Consider the following 21,730-nt stretch of genomic DNA (forward strand, 5'->3'; position numbering starts at 1 on the left):
AATGTAAATGAAACATGAATGTCTTGGTGTTGTTTATGCAAATGATGTTTTATGTGAGATTGTGTGATTATGTTACTTGCTATTTACATGTGGACTTACTAAGCATTTGCGCTTACTCCCTCCTTTCCTTTCATTGTAGTTTTGACAAGCCGGCTTGAGAATCGGGATAGGTCAAAGACTCGTTCACATTATCCGAAGGCTTAAATTGGTAAAATGGCTTGTGTATTTTGAATGTGGCATGTATGGCAAAACACTCATTTTGTGTAATTGATCTTATGATATGGCTATGGTTTGGTAAAAAAAGGGTTTGTAAATGATTAGCCATTGGAATGGCCAATCTAAGTCATATTTGATGTTATGTATGTTTAAAATGCTATTTAGTCCATGAAAATCCTTAGTAAAGTGAAATTTGCCATAAAACAGAATCTGACAGCAGCAGTGATGTAAATTTGAAAAATCACTAAAAATAGTAGAAATGAAATTAAATGATGAGTAAGTTATTAAATTGAATCTTAATGAGTCTAATTTCATATGTATTGAACAAAACAATTATATAAATTATATTTTATGAGATATTTGAATTCTTGTGAAACAGGTCCAGAGTAATTTCTGGATCCCCTGTTCTGACTTTAAAAATTCATCATAAATTGTACAAAAATAATTATAAGTCATTCTTTATATGTACAGATTCCTTATTTAGTCTAGTTTTAAGAGAAACAACTTCATAGTCATTTAAAATCTATACAGAGAGATATCTAATTCGTAATATACAGAGGTCAGAGCAGTCGAACCCTGAAACAGGGGAGACTTTAACTAATAAAATGTACTAATTGGCTTGACCAAAAATTCTATAAAAAAATAGTAAATAGATATATGAGTCTAATTTCAGGAAAAATTTACAGAATTGGATTTTGAGTTTTGCAACTCGAGATATGAATTTTTAAGTGACTATGACGCAGATTGCTAGCTTGACTGGAAATTTTAAAAATAAATTGTTTGAGCTGTTTAAGTAATGAATTAAGTCTGTTAACACCTCGTGTTTGACTCCAGCGATGGTCTCGGGTACGGGGCGTTACATTGAAGGTTTGGTTAGGCATTTTATTTGGGGTTCTTCTGGTGGTAGTAGGAAAATGACGTTAATGAATTGGGATGTTATTTGTCAACCTAGATCATGTGGGGGGTTTGGGTTATGTCACCTCAATTATCAGATTTCAACATTCATGATGAAACTTGGTTTTAATCTAGTCACTAAAACTGAGGCCTTATGGGTACAGGTTATTAGAAAAAGTATGAGGTTCAGGATAGAGTACTAGAATGTATCTTATGGAGTAGAACCTCTTTTATGTGGAAACCTATCTCTAAGGTATGGCCTCTTCTTCATGATAACATGATCTGGTCAGTAGGAAGTGGGGACAATAACATTGTTGGGTGGATGCATGGATTCCTAATGTGGGACCTTTATCCAAACTTGTCCCTGCACATGTGAACGTTAACCTGGATTGTTAAGTGCGTGAGATGGTTATGAAGAATGGTGATTCGAACGTTGATCTTTTTTGTATTTGGCTTTCAAAGGATGTTATTCCACACGTCATTAGCATTCCACCACCATTACCCTCTACAGGCTCGAATTCAATCTCATGGTCTCGTTCTACAACAGGTAACTTATTTGTCAAAAGTGCTTATGGGATGATGAAGGAAACATCATGGAATCCCAAAGATAGAGTTTGGAATATTGTATGGAAATTTCCGTGTCCTCAAATAGTAAGGCATTGCTTTTGGGTGGTCCTCAAACAGTGTCATCTTACTAATGCTAAGAGAGTACAAAGGAAAATTAGGCAAGATGAATCATGCTCTATTTGTGGACATCATTTTGAGGATGCTCTACATGTGCTCAGAGACTATACAATCACAAAGGATGTTTGGCTACAAGTTATTCCCCAAAGAAAGCAACGCATTTTTTTCTCTAGCAACTTAACTGAATGGGTGGTCTCAAACTTAGAATACTGATAAACCGTAAATTATACATATTTTTACCCCATGTTTAATGCATTTTCTGGATGATTTTCCATTAGAATTGATAAATTCGATGCTCCTAATGCTTTAATTTCATGTTTTACACTTAAGAGAGCATAAGAGAGCGAAAGGAATGAGAAACGGGCCAAAACTGAGAAAATGGGCCTGTAACGCCCCAATTTTCGAGAATTCTATGAATGTTGGCATAGGTTTAATTATGTTAGTGGGCCTCTAGAAGGCCCAAGCTTAAGATAGAACCCGACAATTTTAGTTAATTTTTGTTCCATAAGAAAAAGGGGGTGAAATTATGAAATAGGACCTATGTGAAAATGTTTGAAAATGCTATATGCTAAATTGAACTGGCCAAACAAATAGGAGTGCAAAATAAGAGGATTTGCATGACAAACCTCCCATTTTACATGAAGTGGCCGGCCATCATGTTGTTGAAGACAATATGTGCACTTGATATCCATAATTTATAGTACAAATTGATAAAAATTGATAATGGGTTAGGTAAATGTTCCATGATAATGGGTTAGGTAAATGTTCCATGATGGGCATTTCATGTCTTTTGTATTAAAGAATTAAATGGTTGAAATATGAAATTTTATTAAAAGAAAAAGGGGTGAAAAGAACAAAGTTTTGTCCATCTTTGTTCATCATAGCCGAAAGTTAGAGAAGAGAAAGGAGAGGAGAAAGTTCTTGAATGTTCGGTCACTTGGGGAAGAAAATTGACGGTAAGTTCATGGTAGTTTGCTTCTATCTTGATGTTCATGAGTTTTTCTTAATTCTACCTTAACTCTTGAAGCATATTTTGGTTTTTGGGTGCATTGTGAACATTTGGTCATGAATTAAAATGAAGGAAATGGTTGTTGTTTTATGTTCTTTTGATGAAAAATGGAAGATAGGTGAAGTTGAGCCAAACAAATGATCATGCATGTGCCTTAGATGCTAAAGGGAAAAATCGGCTAACATGTTGTGCTTTAAAATGATGAAATGGAGATTATGCTTAAGTAAAAATCATAGATATGTGATGATTGATTGGTGATATACATGTTTAAATAACATGCATGCAAGATAGGTGTGTGAAAGAGTGATTTAGTAATAAATCTGCTTGGGACAGCAGCAGTAACGTGACTTTGGAAAATCACCAGAAATTGTGGGAGATGAATTAGAGGCTGAATAAATTAGGTAATTAAAGCTTAATGAGTCTAGTTGCAAATGAAATAAACGAGAACATATTTTGAATTCTGTACAATGAGAAATTTGATTCGTAATGAAAAGGGTCAGATTAGTCAAACAGTGAAACATGGGAAACTTTGAGAAAAATCTGGTATTGATTGGCTAAACCAAAAATTCTGAAAATTTTATGGATAGAATATATATGAGTCTATTTTCATGGAAAATTAACGGCACTTGATTTGGAGTTTCGTAGCTCCAGTTATAAATGATTTAGTGACAGTTGCTCAGGAAGACAGCTTGCAGTGAAATTATGATTATGTGGTAAACATTGACAAAAATTTGTTAATGAGTTGCTTATTGATTTCTTATAAGCTTACTATGACCTGTAGGTGTGGTTGGCCGAATATTGTAAGGGGTTAATACGTAGTTTGTATTTGAATAGTTAGATTAACGTGTTAGTAATCCAATTGTAGGCGGTTCGTGTGTGGATCTCGTCAGCATATCGTCGCAAACAGGTGTGTAACTAACACCCTCTTTCTTAGTCTAGATCGGCAAAAGCCGAAAAGCTGAAATGTCAAAAATCGGTATTTTGTAGATTTGTGAGTGTGCGAATGCTCGTGAGGTAAATCGATTAATATTTTTGGTAAGCTGCAATGTTTGGACTGCAAAGTGCATGATTTCTGTGCCTTTGATATTTTTGGGCTTAATGGGCCAAAATTGGAATGATGGGCCAACGGGCCCAATTCGGTAAGAACCCTCGGTAGTGATTCTGTTAGTACGTGAAAGGTAGGAATATGCATGAAAAACCCTAAAATAGATAAATTATTGAAATACCTTTAAAAGTGGAAAATTTACAGTTTTACCCCTATGAAATAAATTACCGGAATACCCCTAAGGTTAAATTGACCTAAATGCATGTTTGACTGTTGTTATTTACTGCATGCCATGTTGTTATTATCTGATGCATGGGACTGGGATATTGACGGAGGAAGTACTGAAAGTGGCTTGTCCACGTACTGGAGGCTTTGCTTCAATTTATTGTTAACTGAGTAGCAAGGCTGCAACTGTGGAGTATTGGGTTGGGTGGGTTGAGCTATTCCCCACATGGAGTGTATGGCTGGTACGGGTGAAGTGTAGTGGTTGGTGGGTTGAGTAGTCTCCCCAAATGGGCTTGTATATGTTATTGATGTTGCACGTATTTTGAAATGGGCCTATGGGCCATACTGTTATCTGAATAAGGGGCTAAGGCCCAGTTTATTGTAATCTGAAAAGGGCTCTGGCCCAGTATCACTGTTACCTGAATGGGCTTAGGCCCAATGGGCTTAAGCTGACTTGGGCTTTGAATGGGTTTTCCTTACACACTGAGTTTCCCCAAACTCACCCCTTCTTTAATCCTGCAGGTGAGCCTTGATGTGGGTGACTTGGAGCCGGAGGGGATTCAGAGTGGCCATGGTGAATACTTTTAGGCTTGAAAAAGAAACTGGTTTTCTTAAGTTATTTTTAATTACTATTTAATTTTTGGGTTGTAATAAGGCCATTTTAACTTTATTTTCTTCTTTGATTTTCTGGGATTATATTATTTTAAACAACTTTAAATTGATGGATAATAATTCAAATGGGCTAGACTTAGGGCGTGATTTCAAAACGATACTTGTTTTTTTTTTAAATAACACGACGTCACGAATACTCGATTTACCAAAGATAACCACTCAAAGAAATTTCAACTTGTTATAACCAAGTGTGGCAATGGATGTGAACATGTCTAGGATTGGATCCAATCAGAGAGCTTGGTACTTAAGCAGCCTTCATGGCTCACCTCCTCTGTTATGGATACCTACCTGGTGCCCAGCTTCCATTCACTTGGTTAGTTTAACAAAAGTCGGCTTTTTAAACACTAAAAAGGAAACACGGGTTTTTGACTTCAATGTGGCACGTCGGATTCAGCCTTAACGTCTGGGCTGGGTTTGGGGGTGCTACAGGGCCAAAGTACGAAATCAACATGGCTTGGGCCTCCTCACACGGGCAAACCACACGGCCGTGTCAAGTTGGCAGACTCAAACACGGCCTAAAGTAATCGAACACGGGCATGTCCCTGCCGAGCCCAAGTTGAGTCCAATTCGGAAAAGGCTAATTTTGAGGGCTTTTAGGCATTTAAAAGCCTATAAATACACCTTAGAGGAGGAAGAAAATGGGAACGGAGAATAGGGGGTAAGGATTTACTCCAATGAAGCCAATTGATACATCTCAGAAGCCGGATTCATCATCAAGACTGAAGATCTCTCCTCAATTTCCCTTCAGGAGTTTTGGGTTTTCTTTATGTTTTGTATTCTTTATTCTTTTGAGAAGTTTTCTTATTTAGTTATTAACTAAAACCCCTAAATACCTAAGGGGAATGAAACCCAAGACGAATCTTGTTATTATTTTTTGAATTGTATGATAAATATTTAACTTGTTCTTAATTATGTGTTCTTAATTCTTGTTTTGATAGCCCAGGATACTGATTCAAGACAAGCTCTTATTCAGAGGAGGAATAGACCCCATCTAAGAGCACATTTGTCATAATTAAACGGAGATGATTGCGCGCCTAGACATAGGGTGACAAGATTTTGCCGGATTAGGGTGAAACCTAATAAGGGGATCTATAGGTCGAGTTAATGCAACCCTAGAGTGTTAATTAAAGAAAAGTCTCGGTTATTCAATCTAGAGATTAGACGTTATTAGTCTTGAATAGGGATAATAACATAATTTAGGGATCTCTACGGAACAAGTTGAATGAATAAATCGTTTGATTCGGAGCCAGAATAACAAGTAAAGTCTAGGTGGATTTTTCCTTAGGTATTGTCTTAAGTCAATCAATTTTCCCAAAAGCAATTCCCCGATTCTTTTCTCTGTGCGTTCTTAGTTTAGATAATTAGTTAGTTAAAACAAAAACCTCTTTATTTTTAGGCTAGATAATAAAAAGACAGTCATTACTAGTACTTTTAGTTCCTTTGGGTTTGACAATCTGGTCTTGCTAAAACTATACTACTGTTCGATAGGTACACTTGCCTACATCACGATAATAGTTAGTTCGAGAACGAGTAATTATAAATATTTAAAACCTGCCATGAAATAACGCAATCAAATACCTTTCTTGCCAAAGCTCGAGGGATACTAATTGGGCCTACTTTTTCGAATTATTAACATGGCATTTTTGGAAAAACAAAAATCTCTATTTTTTAAGGGATTTCTATGGATCCAAATGAAATCATCAAAGTTTCTTTCAGTTGGGCCAATCAATTCTCCTTAATTCATACAGTCATGCCGAAGATGAATATTGCCTCCTTCTATACGCCCACCTTCCTAGATACCTGTGTTTACCTTAATACTGATAGTGTTGTTCAAACAAACACTGGTTTTTCTGCCATATGTGGAGTGATTCAAGACACAATGGGGAAGTGGATTTTAGAATACAATCGATTCTTAGGGAAGTCTACAGTTTTCGTTGTCAAGTTATGGAGAATTTTGAACGAGTTACTTTTTCTTCAAAAGTAAGGGCATGATAAAGTACTCATTTTGTCAGACAATCTAAAGGTAGTGAAAGTCATTTGCGACCATAATTCAGATAAATCAAGTATTTCTATAGTTAGAACAATTTAACATATTTTATCCCAAGAAGAAAGGTGGTTCATACGACACATTAGTAGAAAGGATAATCAGGCAGCGGATACGCTTGCTAAAATGGCCTTTGCAAATAAGAAAGATCTTTGCTTATTTGAAGTCTCACCATTAGATATTCAAGAAACTTTAGAAAAAGGACATTGTTAGCAGTGTTTTATTCCCTAGTTCTACTTTGTAATCTCTTGATATTTCTTTAAACTATCTTATCACAAAAAAAAAAAGAAAAAATAAAAGAACATTTGTAAAATAAGACCATTTTACCAACAAAGGCCCATTTCCTACTTTATTTATGGAAATAGGTCACTTTATTTATTATTTACCGGAATGGGCCGATAACACTAAAACGCATCCACATAAGAGCATTTTAAGGGGAAATTCCAGCAAAACATGTCCCTGAGGGAGCGACTTTGCCATGTCAGCAAAAAGTGTGCTGACGTGGACGTGTTTTGCTGACACGGCAAAACACTCCCTCAAGGACGCGTTTTAGCCCGTGTTTTTCTAAGGTTAGGGCTATTTGTATGTTTAGTGCCTAGGGTTTATAAGTTTAAAGTTTTGGGGTTTTAGGGTTAGTGTTTTGTTAAAATAATTTAGGCTTTTATTTATTTAGGGTTTAGAGATTTAAAAAAATAAATTAGGGTTTAAATTTTTTTAAAAAAAATAATTAAATTAGGTTTTAGGGGTTTAAAGTAAATTAATTAAATTAGGGTTTATGGTTTTAAAGAAAATTAATTAAATTAGGGTTTACGTTTTTTTCAATTATTTTGTGCTTAGATTTTAGGGTTTTTGTAAAAATATTTAGGGTTGAGTCTTGAAAAAATTATATTGAAAAGAAGGATTTTGTTTCTAAAAAATTAATTTTGAGAAGATGATTCTGAAAAAATAATGTCAAAAATGCTTTAAGCATGATGCACTGTTAGAAAAAGTACTGAAAAAGCTCTCATGTGGATGCTCTTTTTCTATAATAGTTCCTGAAAAAATAATTTTGAGAAGACAGTTCTGAAAAAATAATGTAAAAAACGCTTCAAGCATGATGCACTATCAGCAAAGTTATTGAAAAAAACTCCCACGTGGATGCTCTTTTTCTACAGTAGTTCTTGAAATAATATTTTTAAGAAAATGGTTCTGAAAAAATAGTGTCAAAAATGCTTCAAGTAGGATGCACTGTCAGCAAAATTACTGAAAAAAGCTCTCACATGAACGTTCTTTTTCTACAGTAATTCCTGAAAAATAATTTTGAGAAGACGATTATGAAAAAGTAGTTTTAGAAATGCTTCAAGCAGGATGCACTGTCAGCAAAATTACTAAAAAAAGGTTCCATGTGGATGCTCTTTTTCTACAGTAGTTCTTGCTTGGTATTAGGCTATAAATGAGCCAAATTTCATTCTCATGTTACATAAGTTACAACAAGAAAAATTAAAAAAGCTAAACAGAATAGAAATTGAATATGAGTGAATGTATTAGAGCTATTATTTACTATGATGGTGAGGTCCATGACGCTGAGAACGGCGTTGTTATTTTTTTTCAGATAACAGAACATGATTGGTTTTTAACTAGAACATAGATTTGACAAAACTTTGTAAAAGAATTAAGCACAAAATCTTTAAAACGATGCCAATAAGAGTTTTGTCTATTAAGTTTTGATTTTGTGTTTCGGTTGATCCCATGACATATAACTCATTTGATATCAAAGGTGGTCGTAGCTTGGAGGCGACGGTGCAGACTTATCTCGCTAGTGGATCACCCTATCTTGAGTTATTATACAATTTTCATCGCCAAATAAAGCATTTATAACTTCAACATCTGCTACTATTCGAGAGGAATACACAACCCCTACCCGACATTTTGTTAGTGGGAGGCAGAACACGGAGGCGCCCGTGTTTGGTGGTAGTATGAAACACACAACTCCTGCATGACACTCGATTAGTGGATGGGGCATGTACCTCAGTAGGTCGATATTCGATGCTAGAAATACGTAATAGGGAATGACATCAATTTCTAGTTGTTAGTAATCTACATCTAATTGGGGATGTTATGAAATGTCCATAAGAAGCGATGATATACTCCCTACAACGTCCACCGGCGAGGGAACCTCATACGTTGCAAATGATGGTGGGTTGGATAATGAGTCCGATGTGGATCCACCTCGAAAGCCCAACCCCGATGGTACAAAAGTTACATTATTTTCTGAACTGCAGATTATTCTAACCGAACTTGAAGACGGTGAAGGGGGTTTAAATGAAAAAGAAGAAGATCCATGATTCACGGCATACTTGCTCCAGCCCACATGCATAATGTCAATCTATCGGCAAATGACAAGTTAGATTTTCTAGATCTACCACACAAAAGGTGTGGCCGTAGATTTGGGTGAATTGGAAGTTGGTAAGAAGTTTTCCAGTAAGGATAGTTTTCTTGGTACATTGAAACAATATAACATCATGAACGGGGTTAACTACCTCATGGGTAAATCCAAATCCGAGAAGTTCGAGGCCAAGTGTGTAATGCAAGATAGTACATGTTCATAGAAAATAATGACTTCGGTTAGGAAAAAGACAGGCTTGTGTGATATAAAAAAGTACAAAGGTCCACATACCTGTGTTGCCGATACAGTATCATTGAGTGTTTAGTGTTTTTGAATAATACTGTTATTACTTAATGTTGCATTATAACTTACTTCGTTGACAAGTGTTTCACAAAATCATCCCAAGATGGATTCATATATGATAGCTAGCTTAATACTACTGATGGTGAAGGCGGATCCCAAGACTTTTGTATTGGTCTTAATTGCCAATATTCGTAACCAATTGAGGTACACGCTCTCTTACCACAATGCCTGGGTAGCTAAGCAAAAGGCGTTGGAAAAAATGCATAGTAGGTGGGACACTTCATATAATGAGGTGTGCTAGTGGTGTTAGGTGCTGAAGAGGTACGTCCTAGGTTGTGTAACAGACCTTGAAACAGGCCCTACATACTATAATGATCTCTTGCTCCGTGGATGCCATGTGTTCAAACGTCTATTCTGGAGCTTTAAGCAATGTCGAGATGCATTTGTGTACTGCAAGCCATTAGTAAAAATTGACGGTACATTTATATATAGTAGATATACCCATTGGCTATTGCTAATTGTGGCACAGGATGGGGTGGGAGAATCCTTCCAATTGCATTTGCAATAACACCGGGGGAGTCAGGTGACGATTGGATTTCTTTCTTTCTAGGTTGAGGAGGCATGTTTGCCCCCAACCTGATATCTATATTATATTAGATTGAGGCACTGGAATACTAACCGCAATTGAGCGATAGGAAAGCCTATGGGATCACACACACTATAATTATTGTCAAAGGCACGTTGCGTCCAACTACTATAGGTAATATCGGTCTACCACTAAACGACGACAAGTGACCACCATGGGTATTTAATCTCTACTAATATAATTTCGTTTGTAATATTCAATTTTTTCTGAATGGAAGAGTGGTATGTAATTTTATCTATCAACTTATATTGACAGGGTACGAAATCAATAAGGACCATTTTCATGAGATGTTGGTGATTTTCCAGTCAATTAACGATCAAGGCGTAAACAACCTCTGTAACATACCTTTTGATTGGTAGACACAAGCATACGACGGTGACCTACGATATGGTCATAGGACCTCAAACATGGCTGAATGCATAAATTCTGTTTTAAAAGGAACGCGTTATTTGTAGATAATCTCGATTGTGCAGGAGATATATTTCCATTTGGCGGCATTATTTCCAAAGCGAGCAGCGAGTTATAAAGGCCAAATGTAGGGAGACCATGTATGGTGCCGAAAGGTATTGCAAGAAATTAACAAGACAAAGGCGCAGGCCAACACCATGCACATAGTGTGTTACGATCGCGACAACTTATGATTTCGTGTGACAAAGTTCGACAGACTAAACCAAGGTATTACCGGCCGGCAATATCATGTACACCTGAGAAATAGGACTTGCAACTGTGGGACGTTTGACACACTCATGCAATTGCAGCTTGTCAGAATCTCCGTTTGGATCTCATTAGCTATGTTGACAAAGTGTACAAAATAGAATACATGTACAACGTGTGGAGACACATATTCCCACCGGTCCCAGATGAATGTAAGTGGCCATCTGTATCGCTTACTCCATTTAAGTTGTTACCGGATAGAGAATTGCATCACAAACCAAAATTTTGACTTTGCTCGAGTAGAATACGAGATAATATGGATATCCGGGAAAGAATGAACCAACAGAAGTTGTACGGATAGTATAGGAACCCAAGTCATATAATTCGAACATATCCAAATTGAAATAGTTGATAATTGCTTAAATAAAATTATGTTGCATTACTTATATTGCCTTATTCAAAAGAACTTCTATTTTATAAAATAGGACAAAATATAAAAATAATTTACTATTAAAATATTCAAAACAAATTTTATTTTATTAAATGAAACAATATAAAAACAGTTTGTACAAATATATTTAAAAAATCAATGCATATCTTGGTCGGAATTAGTGCCACATAGGGGTGGTCGACGGTTACGCGCTGGATTCCTTCTTGGCTCAACTTTCGACGGGGATTGTGGTTGTTCTGGTTTTGGGTGTTGGAAGGATGACCCACCTTGATAGAATAAAGAATACGGAGGTGTTTGCATCACCCATGGCGGAGGTATTTGAATCCCATAAGGCGATGGGGATTAGAAATGAGATGAGCTCCCCGACAGTGCCTCATGCAATCCCTCATGCCACGATGGCCTATATATCGTTGGTTGAATCAGAGTCATCAAAAAAGAAAATGCACCGGGCCATGCATTCCAACCTGACATAGGACTGGGAAAAGGAAACATATAAGGGTTAGGATACATATAAGGGCTAGAATACGCACCTGGCATAATCTGAAGGGGCTGTGGTGTGGGAGCCATCGCTTAAGGCATTGGGCCCGGTGATTGTGTGGGTGCTGTTGATGAGCCCGTCTCGTCATCCCTTCTCCTTGGATTTAAAGGGCCCCGTCATTCCCTTTCAACACGGATTTGCTAACGCCTCTGCTCTTCCGAGAGCAAATATGGCTTGCTATGGATCCTAAATCATGGCATGTAATCCGGCGCGCACGCTAACTCTACAACGATGATAGGTTCGCGAGTAGGTATATGATCATATCAATTTTCCCAAATTTCGATATATTTTGAGAAGAATACCGGCCAATGCGTATTCGATTGTCTTATCATCGAGCACCTCAGGTGTCACGAAAATTGGTTGTCAGAATCCAAATTTGGTTTTGTCTTTATTTGGTTTTATTTGGTTTTGTCGCTCCTCACATCTCTCGGTACAATGTTGCCAACATGGCAGACCCCGAACTAAGTTTGCTAGCGGCTCTAAAATCAATGAGTTTCAACAACCACCTCAGATGTACGAGGTTTCGTGACAAACTCGGCATCAAATAACCTCTAATAACCTCAAGGATATATGCCTGAGCATATCGTATTCTTTCTACTTCTGTTGAATCATTCTCTAGCTCCGAGAATGTGTCTTGTAACCAACCTATCTCGATCCGAACTCCGTAAATATTATCCAGAGTTGCACCCAAAAGATCGTAGCATATGGCTCCCCAATCAGCAAATTGAGCAGACCCGGTGAGTACAGACCCATCCACCAGCAATCCCAATTGTAACTGCAAGTCTTCCAAAGTGATGGTACACTCTCTACATGGAAAATGGAATGTGTGCGTCTCGGGTCTCCACCTCTCTATGAACGCGATGATGAGTTTTGGATCCAACTTGCATCCCTAGCCTATATTTCCCACGTGCCAAAAACCCGTTCCCTCCAGTAATTACGATGATAGAGGACCAAACATATTACGAATATAACATTGTAACACCCGATCTACAGACTATTATAAAAAATTATAAAATAAAAATTAATTAAAATTACATAAATGAAAAAAATATTAAATAATATTCAAAATTTGAAATTAACCATTACCATTTTCATTTGTTCGATGGAGATATATTTATGATCGAGACGAATTAATTCTCCTGTCATTGCAAACACGACCAAATATCTTTGAAACTATAAAAAAAATACTAATTTAGAAAAAAAATTTAAAGAAATAATTAATTAAAGAGAGCTTTGAGAAATTTAGGGAGAAATTTGAGAGCTTTTTTAAGAATTTTGGAAGAAATGTTTGTGTGAAAAAATAGGATGGGAGTTTATAGTTTTTTTGTTTTTTTTTTACCGTTGGGGTCAAAAACACGGGTTAAAACGCATCCCTAAGGGAGCGTTTTGCCATGTCAGCACATTTTTTGCTGACATGGCAAAATCGCTCTCTCAAGGATGCGTTTTGCTGAAATTTCCCTTAAAATGCTCTTATGTAAACGTGTTTTAGTGTATTCGACCCATTCCGGTAAATAATGAAAAAAAGTAGCCCATTTCCATAAATAAAATAGGAAATGGGCTTTTATTGGTAAAATGGTCATGAAATAATGTGGATGTTTAATGGCACTATATATTAAACAGTTTGCATTTATTTGAATTTAGTTAATTAGACTCCACTATTTCGAATTATATAATACGAACTTAATAGGAAATATTATCAAAAATAATAAAAATAAGCTTATATTATACCATTTTTGTGTTATGAATTATTCCATGTTTTCATATTTTTTTTAATTTATCTTATATTTGCGTAAATTATTATAATAATTTAGTTTTAAATATAAATTTATCTCGTTAGAATTAAGTAATTAAGATTAATAAACTTCATAATTATCTTCCTTTCGTTTTATCATCAATCTTCCTTATTTTAACAACATATTAAATGACTTAATTGCTCCCGCCATAGCGAAAAATTCCATTGCTTTATTGTCCTATAACTGAAGGCTTCAAAATTTGAATTCTCATTCTCATTGGATGGGACAAATTTAATAGTAAGTTATAGGTTTGGATAACTTATAATATAATTTTATATCAAATTTAAAAAATATCTAATATAATATTTATAAAAAAGTATTTAATAATAAATTATTATTTGTAATTAAAAAATATTAACCTACAGAGGTTATCCTCTTAGGGCTTAGGGGGGATTGCCCAAAAGTTTTTGAAAATTTCAGTTATACTCTTTTAAGTTTTTTTAAAAATTTTAATTAGGGCCTTTAAAATCTTAAAAATTATTATTAAACCTTTGAAAATTTTTAAAAATTACAATTAAAGTCTTAAATTCTTTTTGTAAATTGTCATAAAACCTCTAAAAAATTTGAAAGTTTTAATTAAACCTAGTAAAATTTTTGAAAATTCTTACTAAAACACTCAAAGTTGTTAAAAATTTTAATTCAGCCCCCAAAACTAAATGCTAAGACCATATCATTAATTCTAAAAAGAAAAGAACATAAACAGTATGTGGGTATCATTCTTCAGCAAGTTTTTTCGCTGACGAACAATTATCATCACTTGAGTATATCTCTTGTTAATTGCATTTCCAACTGCGAAAGTTTTAAATATGATATTTTTTTTTAATGTGTGATAAATATTAAGAACCTATTCTTAAATAAATAATTTAAATTTAAATCAATATGATAACAATCATGTTAATTATGAGATAAATTAACAACACTTTGAAAAAAAAAACACATTAAATTTGAAACAACCAAAACATAACACAATGTTAAGGTTTTTTATTAAAAAATTTGTTTATAATAAAAAAAATACAATCAAATTATGAAAGATTTGGATAAAAGTATAAGGTCCAAAAAATAGATCTGAATAAAATTTTAAACTCCTTTTAATTTGAGTCTGAACAAAATTTTTTAATATGAAACCATAACTTGACCCAACTATATATTCTTAATGTTATATGTTTATATAATTCTAAATAAAACCCAAACTCATACCTTAATAGCTAAATTACAATATGTAAAACCTGAATTTTATTAACTGTGAATAAATTAAAATCTGATGCTCAATTATTAGTTTACACATCGTCATCTTCAACAAGGAAGAAAAGAAGCTTCTACTGCTCTCACAATAAATTAGCTTCCATCATCTATTTTTTACTCAAATGTTTCTTCCTTTTTCATGTTTTTTCTTTTCGTTTATTCCTAAAAGACTTGCATTGGGTCTTACATGGTTTCTTTGATTGAAAATTTCCTGTACATTTATTTGGTGCATAGATCATCTGGCGTATATGTGGTCTCATTGCCTTATTTTTTTCCCTTCTAATTATTTTTTTATTTTTTATTTTATATGATAACTTTGGTGGGTCAAGGCTCAGCCTAGACATAATATTGAGCTTATATTTTGAGTTGGGTTTGGTTTGAGCATGAATAATTAGTAGGAATATTTTATTTAAATCAACTCAAACCCAACTCAAGAATAAATTTAAGTGAAACGGATTTAACGAAAATTATACTATTCAAATTAAAACTTCAAAGAAGCAAAACTGTATAATAACAAATTTAGTGCTTAGTCTTTGTTTGGTAGAGTGAAAAAAAATTGTAATAATGGATAATTGAAGTGGTAAAAGATTAGAAGGATTAAAAATATAATTTTTCTTTCTATAGTCGTGCTTGGTAGGAAGGGTGGAATAATGGAAGGAATTTTTTTTATTATTTACATACATTACTGCTAGAGTTAGAAAAATGAAAGAAAATAAAATAAAACATTTGAAAATTGCATAATTTTAAAGTATATAATATACACATCTCTCTTATTTTTTCCATTCTTATCATTTCAATTTAGAATGATTAATTTTTATGAAAAAAATCATTTTATTTTATTTTATTTTCTTGTACTTTTCTTCCCAACCAAGCATACTCAATTTATTTTTCTTTCCATTTTTTCACTCTCTCCTTTTATTCCTTCACTTTTTTTTCACCCAACCAAGCACACCCTTAATGTTTACATCTTTTGTTAGTTTAGTTATTATTCTTTTTTTAGCCGAATTTGGCTCTCAATCTTTTAAATAGATTCAAATTTGACTATCAACTTTTCAATAAGAGTCGAATTGTTGTTTTTTAACGAAAATATTGACTAAAACATTAAAATTTTAAACATGATAACTTGCATAATAATCCACATTTATTTCATACTTTTTCTTTTTTAATTTTTATGAACTTTTCATTTTTTTTATTTTTTATAAATTTTAAATTATTTGTTGACATAATATATAAAAAAAATTGGTGTTATGTCAACATGAAGTACTTGTAAAATGTTGTCACGACAATATCACTAAAAAGTTTATGTTTTAGTCAATATTTTCGTTAAAAAAATAAATTTACCCTTTTTAAAATATTAATTATCAAATTTAACTAAAAAAATAAAAATCAAATTAAAAAAATATAACCATTAAAAGTTAAATTTATTATTATAAATAAATAAATAAATTTATATTTTATAAATAATTCAGTCCAATTTATCACAGCTCCCTTTAAACCAAGTTCTCGAACTTCATCATGTCCATCATTTTCTTAAGCTTCAAGAGCACATCTACTTCAGCCGGTTTGATAAAAATATGTACGACAAATGATGAATCTTATGATAGTGATCTCGATATTCTTGTTATATGCATGAAATATCGGCTTCTTTGACAAAGTAAATTAGCCTATATATTATGATTATCAACTTATCTAATTTAATTACTTGATAATTCGATTTTAAAATTTTCAAAGAAAATTTTTGGGTTAACTTGATTTAGGAAAATCAACTTTGAAATTGACTTTTTTTTGTCACTAATGGAAATCACGCTATTATATTTGAAACATTTAAAGTTATTTCATGAAAAAGAAAATAAACTATAAAAGAGAAGTGGAAGAAAAACTTTTGATTAATGTAGACGGTGCGGATAGAGAAAGTCATATAGTAATAATTTTAACAGCTCAATGACTTGTATGAAAATTTTTAAATAATTTAGTGACAATTTTATAACTTCTCGAAGTAACTAAAAATTAAATTTACTAATAATTTAATAACCTTGGGATGTAGTTTTTAAAAAAAAAACTCTAAACTTTTGATTCCATTGCTTATTTTGCAAATTAAACCATTTAATCACATTTCCCTAATTAAAATTTGATTATCAGTAGCTGAATATATTACTTTTTGGAATAAATATTAAAATTATACATGAATTATGGTTTAATGTGTAATTGTATACATGAACTTTGATTTTGTGCAATTTTATACATAAAATTTTGATTTGATTTAATTCTTGTAAATTATTAACACAATCATTGATATAACATTATTTTATGTTTATATATTGCATAAATAAATAATTATATTTATTTAATATTAAAATAAATTTATTTATTTATTTCTTTAAATATGTATGATTAAATCAAAATTAAAATTTAAAATATATATTTAAACCATAATTAAAAATTCACATATATAATAACTCCAAATTAAAATTCAATGTATATAATTCTACCTTAAATTTCTTTTATTTTTAACCTTACCACGAAAAGAAAACCTCAAAGGATTAAGGCCACATTTTCAATTTCAAATGGTTCATGTAACAAATCAAAAGCCGAAGTTTTAAGCCCAAATCCAGAAACCAAAGCCGGCTCGGCTGGCTCTCTCAGTTACTCCGCGGGCCCCCCCGGCGGGGGGTGTTTCAGCAAGGGTTTTTCTTTCATTTCCCCAAAATTTCTTTCATCAAATGAATCCAAAATAAATAATAAAAGAAACCCTAAAACCCTAACCCCTTCTCACTCAACCAAATCAATGGCGTTGATGCAGCAATTGGGACGGACCAAGAATGTGACGAGAAGGTCAAACAAGTACTTAGAAGAAGTTCTTTTCCACCGGCTTTTTAAGGAAGGCGGCTCGGAAACTAGCGTGCGGCAGCAGCTTAATCACTTCATCAAGAGCTCCAAGCGTGTCTACAAATGGGAAGTAGACGAGACTCTCAAGAAGCTTCGCCACCGTAAGTTCTATTTCCCTGCTCTCAAGGTTCGTATTCCTTTTTTAGATCAAAGCCTGGGGTTTTTATTGCGAAATTTCTCTTATGGTGTTCTAATAGATATGAAACTTTGTTGATTTTGTCTAATGAAGTAGTGCGAATCTTGGCCCTTTTTTTATTTTTAATTCCTTTGGCTTTTGATTACGTGGTATTGTTATTTACAAACTACGATTGGGTTATATTGTACAATCAAGTGAAAGAGAGTCATAAGCGTTTTAGGATAGACATTGTACTTATATTATCATATAATTCTCCTTTTGTTGTGGAGATTGCATATAATTGTTGCTAATACTTGGTTCAGAATGTTCTTATGAATGTAGGTTTCTATTTTTTATTTCAATACTTCCTAATTCAAAATGGGTTATGTATGTCATTACATTTGCATTTACAGCTGTCTGAAATGATGGCGACTAAGAGGGGCATGAATAAGACTGTTAGTGATCAGGCTATCCATCTTGATTTGGTTGCCAAAGCTCAAGGGATTCCTGCTGCTGAAAATTACTTCGTTGATCTTCCTGAAGCACTGAAAAACCATCTAACTTATGGTGCCCTTCTCAACTGTTATTGTAAGGAATTGATGACTGAAAAAGCAGAAGCTCTGATGGAAAAGATGAAGGAACTTAACCTTCCTTTAAGCTCTATGTCTTATAATAGTCTCATGACTCTTTACACAAAGATTGGCCTGCCTGAAAGGGTACAAGAAATTATACAGGAAATGAAATCATGTGGTGTCATACCAGATTCATATACATACAACGTTTGGATGAGGGCTCTGGCTGCTATGAATGATATTTCTGGAGTTGAAAGAGTTATCGAGGAAATGAAGAGAGATGCTGAGGATGCTGATGATTGGACAACATATAGCAATATAGCATCAATTTATGTTGATGCCGGCTTGTTTGAGAAGGCAGAGAAGGCACTTAAGGAATTGGAAAAGAGAAATGCCCACAGAAATCTTTCTGCTTTCCAGTTTCTAATTACATTGTATGGCCGAATTGGAAATTTGCATGAAGTTTATCGAATATGGCGTTCATTGAGGCTCTCTTTTCACAAAACAGCCAATATAAGCTATCTGAATATGATTCAGGTATTAATAAACTTGAAAGATTTACCCGGAGCTGAGAAATGCTTTAGAGAATGGGAATCGGATTGCTCTACTTATGATATCCGGATTGCAAATGTCTTAATTGGAGCTTATGCCAAGGAGGGCTTGCTAGAAAAAGCTCTAGAGCTGAAGGAGAGGGCCCGTAGAAGAGGGGCGAAGCCTAATGCCAAAACTTGGGAGATCTTTTTGGATTATTATTTGAAAAATGGAGACACCAAGCTGGCTGTTGATTGTGTGGCCAATGCAATTTCCACTGGCAGAGGAGATGGCAGAAAGTGGGTCCCATCATCTGAAACTATTGGGACGGTGATGCGTCATTTTGAGCAAGTGAAAGAAGTTGATGGGGCCGAAGGTTTTGTAGAGATTTTAAAGAAAGCTGTAGACCGTGTTGGAGAGGAAGTGTTTGAATTATTGATAAGAACTTATGCAGCTGCTGGAAGGAAAAGTCCCATGATGCATCGCCATTTGAAGATGGAAAAGGTGGAAGTGAGTGACGCAAGTAAGCAATTGCTTGAAGTGATTTCGGTTGAGTGATTTTTCTCTAATATGTTGTTCTAAAGTTCGAATTCCTGGAGAAGTGATTTTTAATAGCTATAATTAGCTGCTGTTTTTTTTTCTTTATAATAAAATGCAATTGGTAATTATTGTGTTGAACCAATGCACAGTAGTATAGCATGATCCATCTCAAGTTCTGTTTTTTTTGTGGGTAGATGTTGACTCATTTGATATGTTATGAGATAGGATCTTTTTTTTTTCATCTTAGTTACTGGCAATTTATACTAGGTTTTCAGGTACATTATGGCAGCATGCAGTTGCTTCATTTATATTAAGACTAGGATACTGTATTATGCACTTTCTAGTCACGATGCTATAGTTACTACATGCTTATGTTCATCAGCCAATTCGTGAGAGTTGTGGCATTATAACTGGATCTAGAGGTGTGTATCGGTCCCTTAAATGAAGCAAGGGGAGTCTTAAAGGCAAAGCTGCCATGTCCTCTTGTCTTCAAGAATCTAAAGCTCCTGTTGGATTGTACCAAAAGTGGGATAAGTTGTGGTATTGTGTCCGTATCTGCTATGATGCTTGGTTTTTATCTTGGACCACCTAAAAGGACCCCAAGAAAGCAGAAGCTTCCTTCTTAGATTCTTAATTATCTATTGGATAAATAAAGTTTCCAATTCCATCCCTTTAGAATCTCAACTTGTTTCGACTTTCCTACCACCTAGAGCCCTGCTTTAGCATGTTGAAAATAGTCCTACACCGATCGCTTGAACCTAGTAATCTGACCCTTAGACGGTGGTGCAGAAGAGGGGCTTTTAACTTTACCAAACCAGTTAGCAGTTAGCAGTTACCAATCGCCATGAGGTTGAAGAAAGCATCACCAAAATGAAAGGTGAGGATATCAAACAAAGAAAGATGCATGGTTTTCAGACACTGGAAAGATATAATGATGTTGCTATGTTTGTCAGCTTTGTGGTCCAATTGGTTAGCCATGTTCGACTGAGAGAATTTCAATTAGTTTTTAGTGATAAGTCGGTTTCGAATTTTTAAAATGTCCATTAAAGGACCTACATTCCAATTATTCTAATTCATCCGAAAGCAGCCTTGGCCTTGCAAAATAGTCGTTGTCAATACTGGTAAGCTGAATTAAGGAGGAAGCATATAGCAGCTACTAGGATATATAACTAGATTCCATATCTGCAATTGAAAGCCTTTCCCAACTCAACTCAACAACTAAAATTGCTTGCCTTGCTGCTTCTATTAATTATATTATATATGTATATGTATTTGCTTGTGGTTGAAGTAAAGTTAGTATTTTCATATTTCGGTTTCAATGAATACTGGGGTATTTTTTTTTTTTTTTATCATATAGGAGTGGACCACCAACCTTGCTTCCAAGTAAAATCTGTTTTTTCTCTCTTTACTTTTTAGAGAGAATCATTCCTTGCTGCTTTATACGGGCACTATTATTTTTTACCTGCTATTAATTTTTCAACCAGTCATAATATTTTGGTTAAAATATGCTGTTAGTTTCTATACTGGGATAAAATTTAGGATTTGGCTTTCATATTTTTTTATAAAAAAATAGATTTTATTATTTTTTTAATTTAATAATCTTAATCCAATCATCAAATTTTAATGGAAATTACCACCGGCAATAATATTGGATTAAAATCTTTAAATTAAAAAAAATAAAAGAATTGAATTTTTAACTTTTAAAGTACAAAAATTAAATTTTAAATTCAGTAAAAGTATAGGGAATAACAACATATTTTTACATAACATTTTGTGTAAAGTTTATTGAGGATGAAACTCTCTTCTAAAAGCAGAAAACAAAAGAAGCCGATTATAAGTTGAAATGAGTTGGATTTATAAATAAAAATAATTTATTAATACTTTTAAATAATGATGTCTAATGAATTAGGTTGAGTCTTAAAATGTTTTTTTCAATAAACTATGAAAAAGATTACTAAAAATTGACCATAATGGCAAAGGATTTAAATCTACACAGTGGATTTAAAGTTAGAAGTTACATTTAATCTGAGGTTTATATATATATATATATATATATTTCTAACTATTGTGAAATTAATAAAAATTAAAAGGTCAAAATGTAAAATATATTTTTTCTAACTAATTAAAAGCTTTTAGTTGTTTAGCCAAAAGTAAAAGTAAAGCGATAATTTAATTTAAATATTGAGAGAAAAGGAAAGCATGCATGGAATTAATAAGAATAATGATATTGTCCCTATAATAGCATTCATGGAACTAATTTCATAATATATTAATAATGTATAATGAGGGCCTGCCTCCATTTCCT

General features: G+C 33.6%; 1 protein-coding gene across 2 annotated transcripts; it reads left to right on the top strand.

Moving 5' to 3' along the window:
* The first annotated feature begins 17,409 nt into the window (after positions 1-17,409).
* Positions 17,410-19,666, top strand: LOC107886551 (pentatricopeptide repeat-containing protein At1g60770). Of its 2 annotated transcripts, none has more exons than XM_016810547.2 (2): positions 17,410-17,794; positions 18,196-19,666. In XM_016810547.2, the coding sequence occupies exons 1-2, from the start codon at positions 17,567-17,569 to the stop codon at positions 19,441-19,443; spliced, it is 1,476 nt and encodes a 491-aa protein (XP_016666036.1). In that variant the 5' UTR covers positions 17,410-17,566; the 3' UTR covers positions 19,444-19,666. The 2 variants fall into 2 exon arrangements, with proteins under 2 accessions (XP_016666036.1, XP_016666037.1); XM_016810548.2 differs by having other exon boundaries at positions 17,630-17,768.
* The last annotated feature ends 2,064 nt before the right edge of the window (positions 19,667-21,730 follow it).

This window comes from Gossypium hirsutum, chromosome A03 (assembly GCF_007990345.1).
Source record: "Gossypium hirsutum isolate 1008001.06 chromosome A03, Gossypium_hirsutum_v2.1, whole genome shotgun sequence".
Lineage (NCBI taxonomy): Eukaryota > Viridiplantae > Streptophyta > Magnoliopsida > Malvales > Malvaceae > Gossypium > Gossypium hirsutum.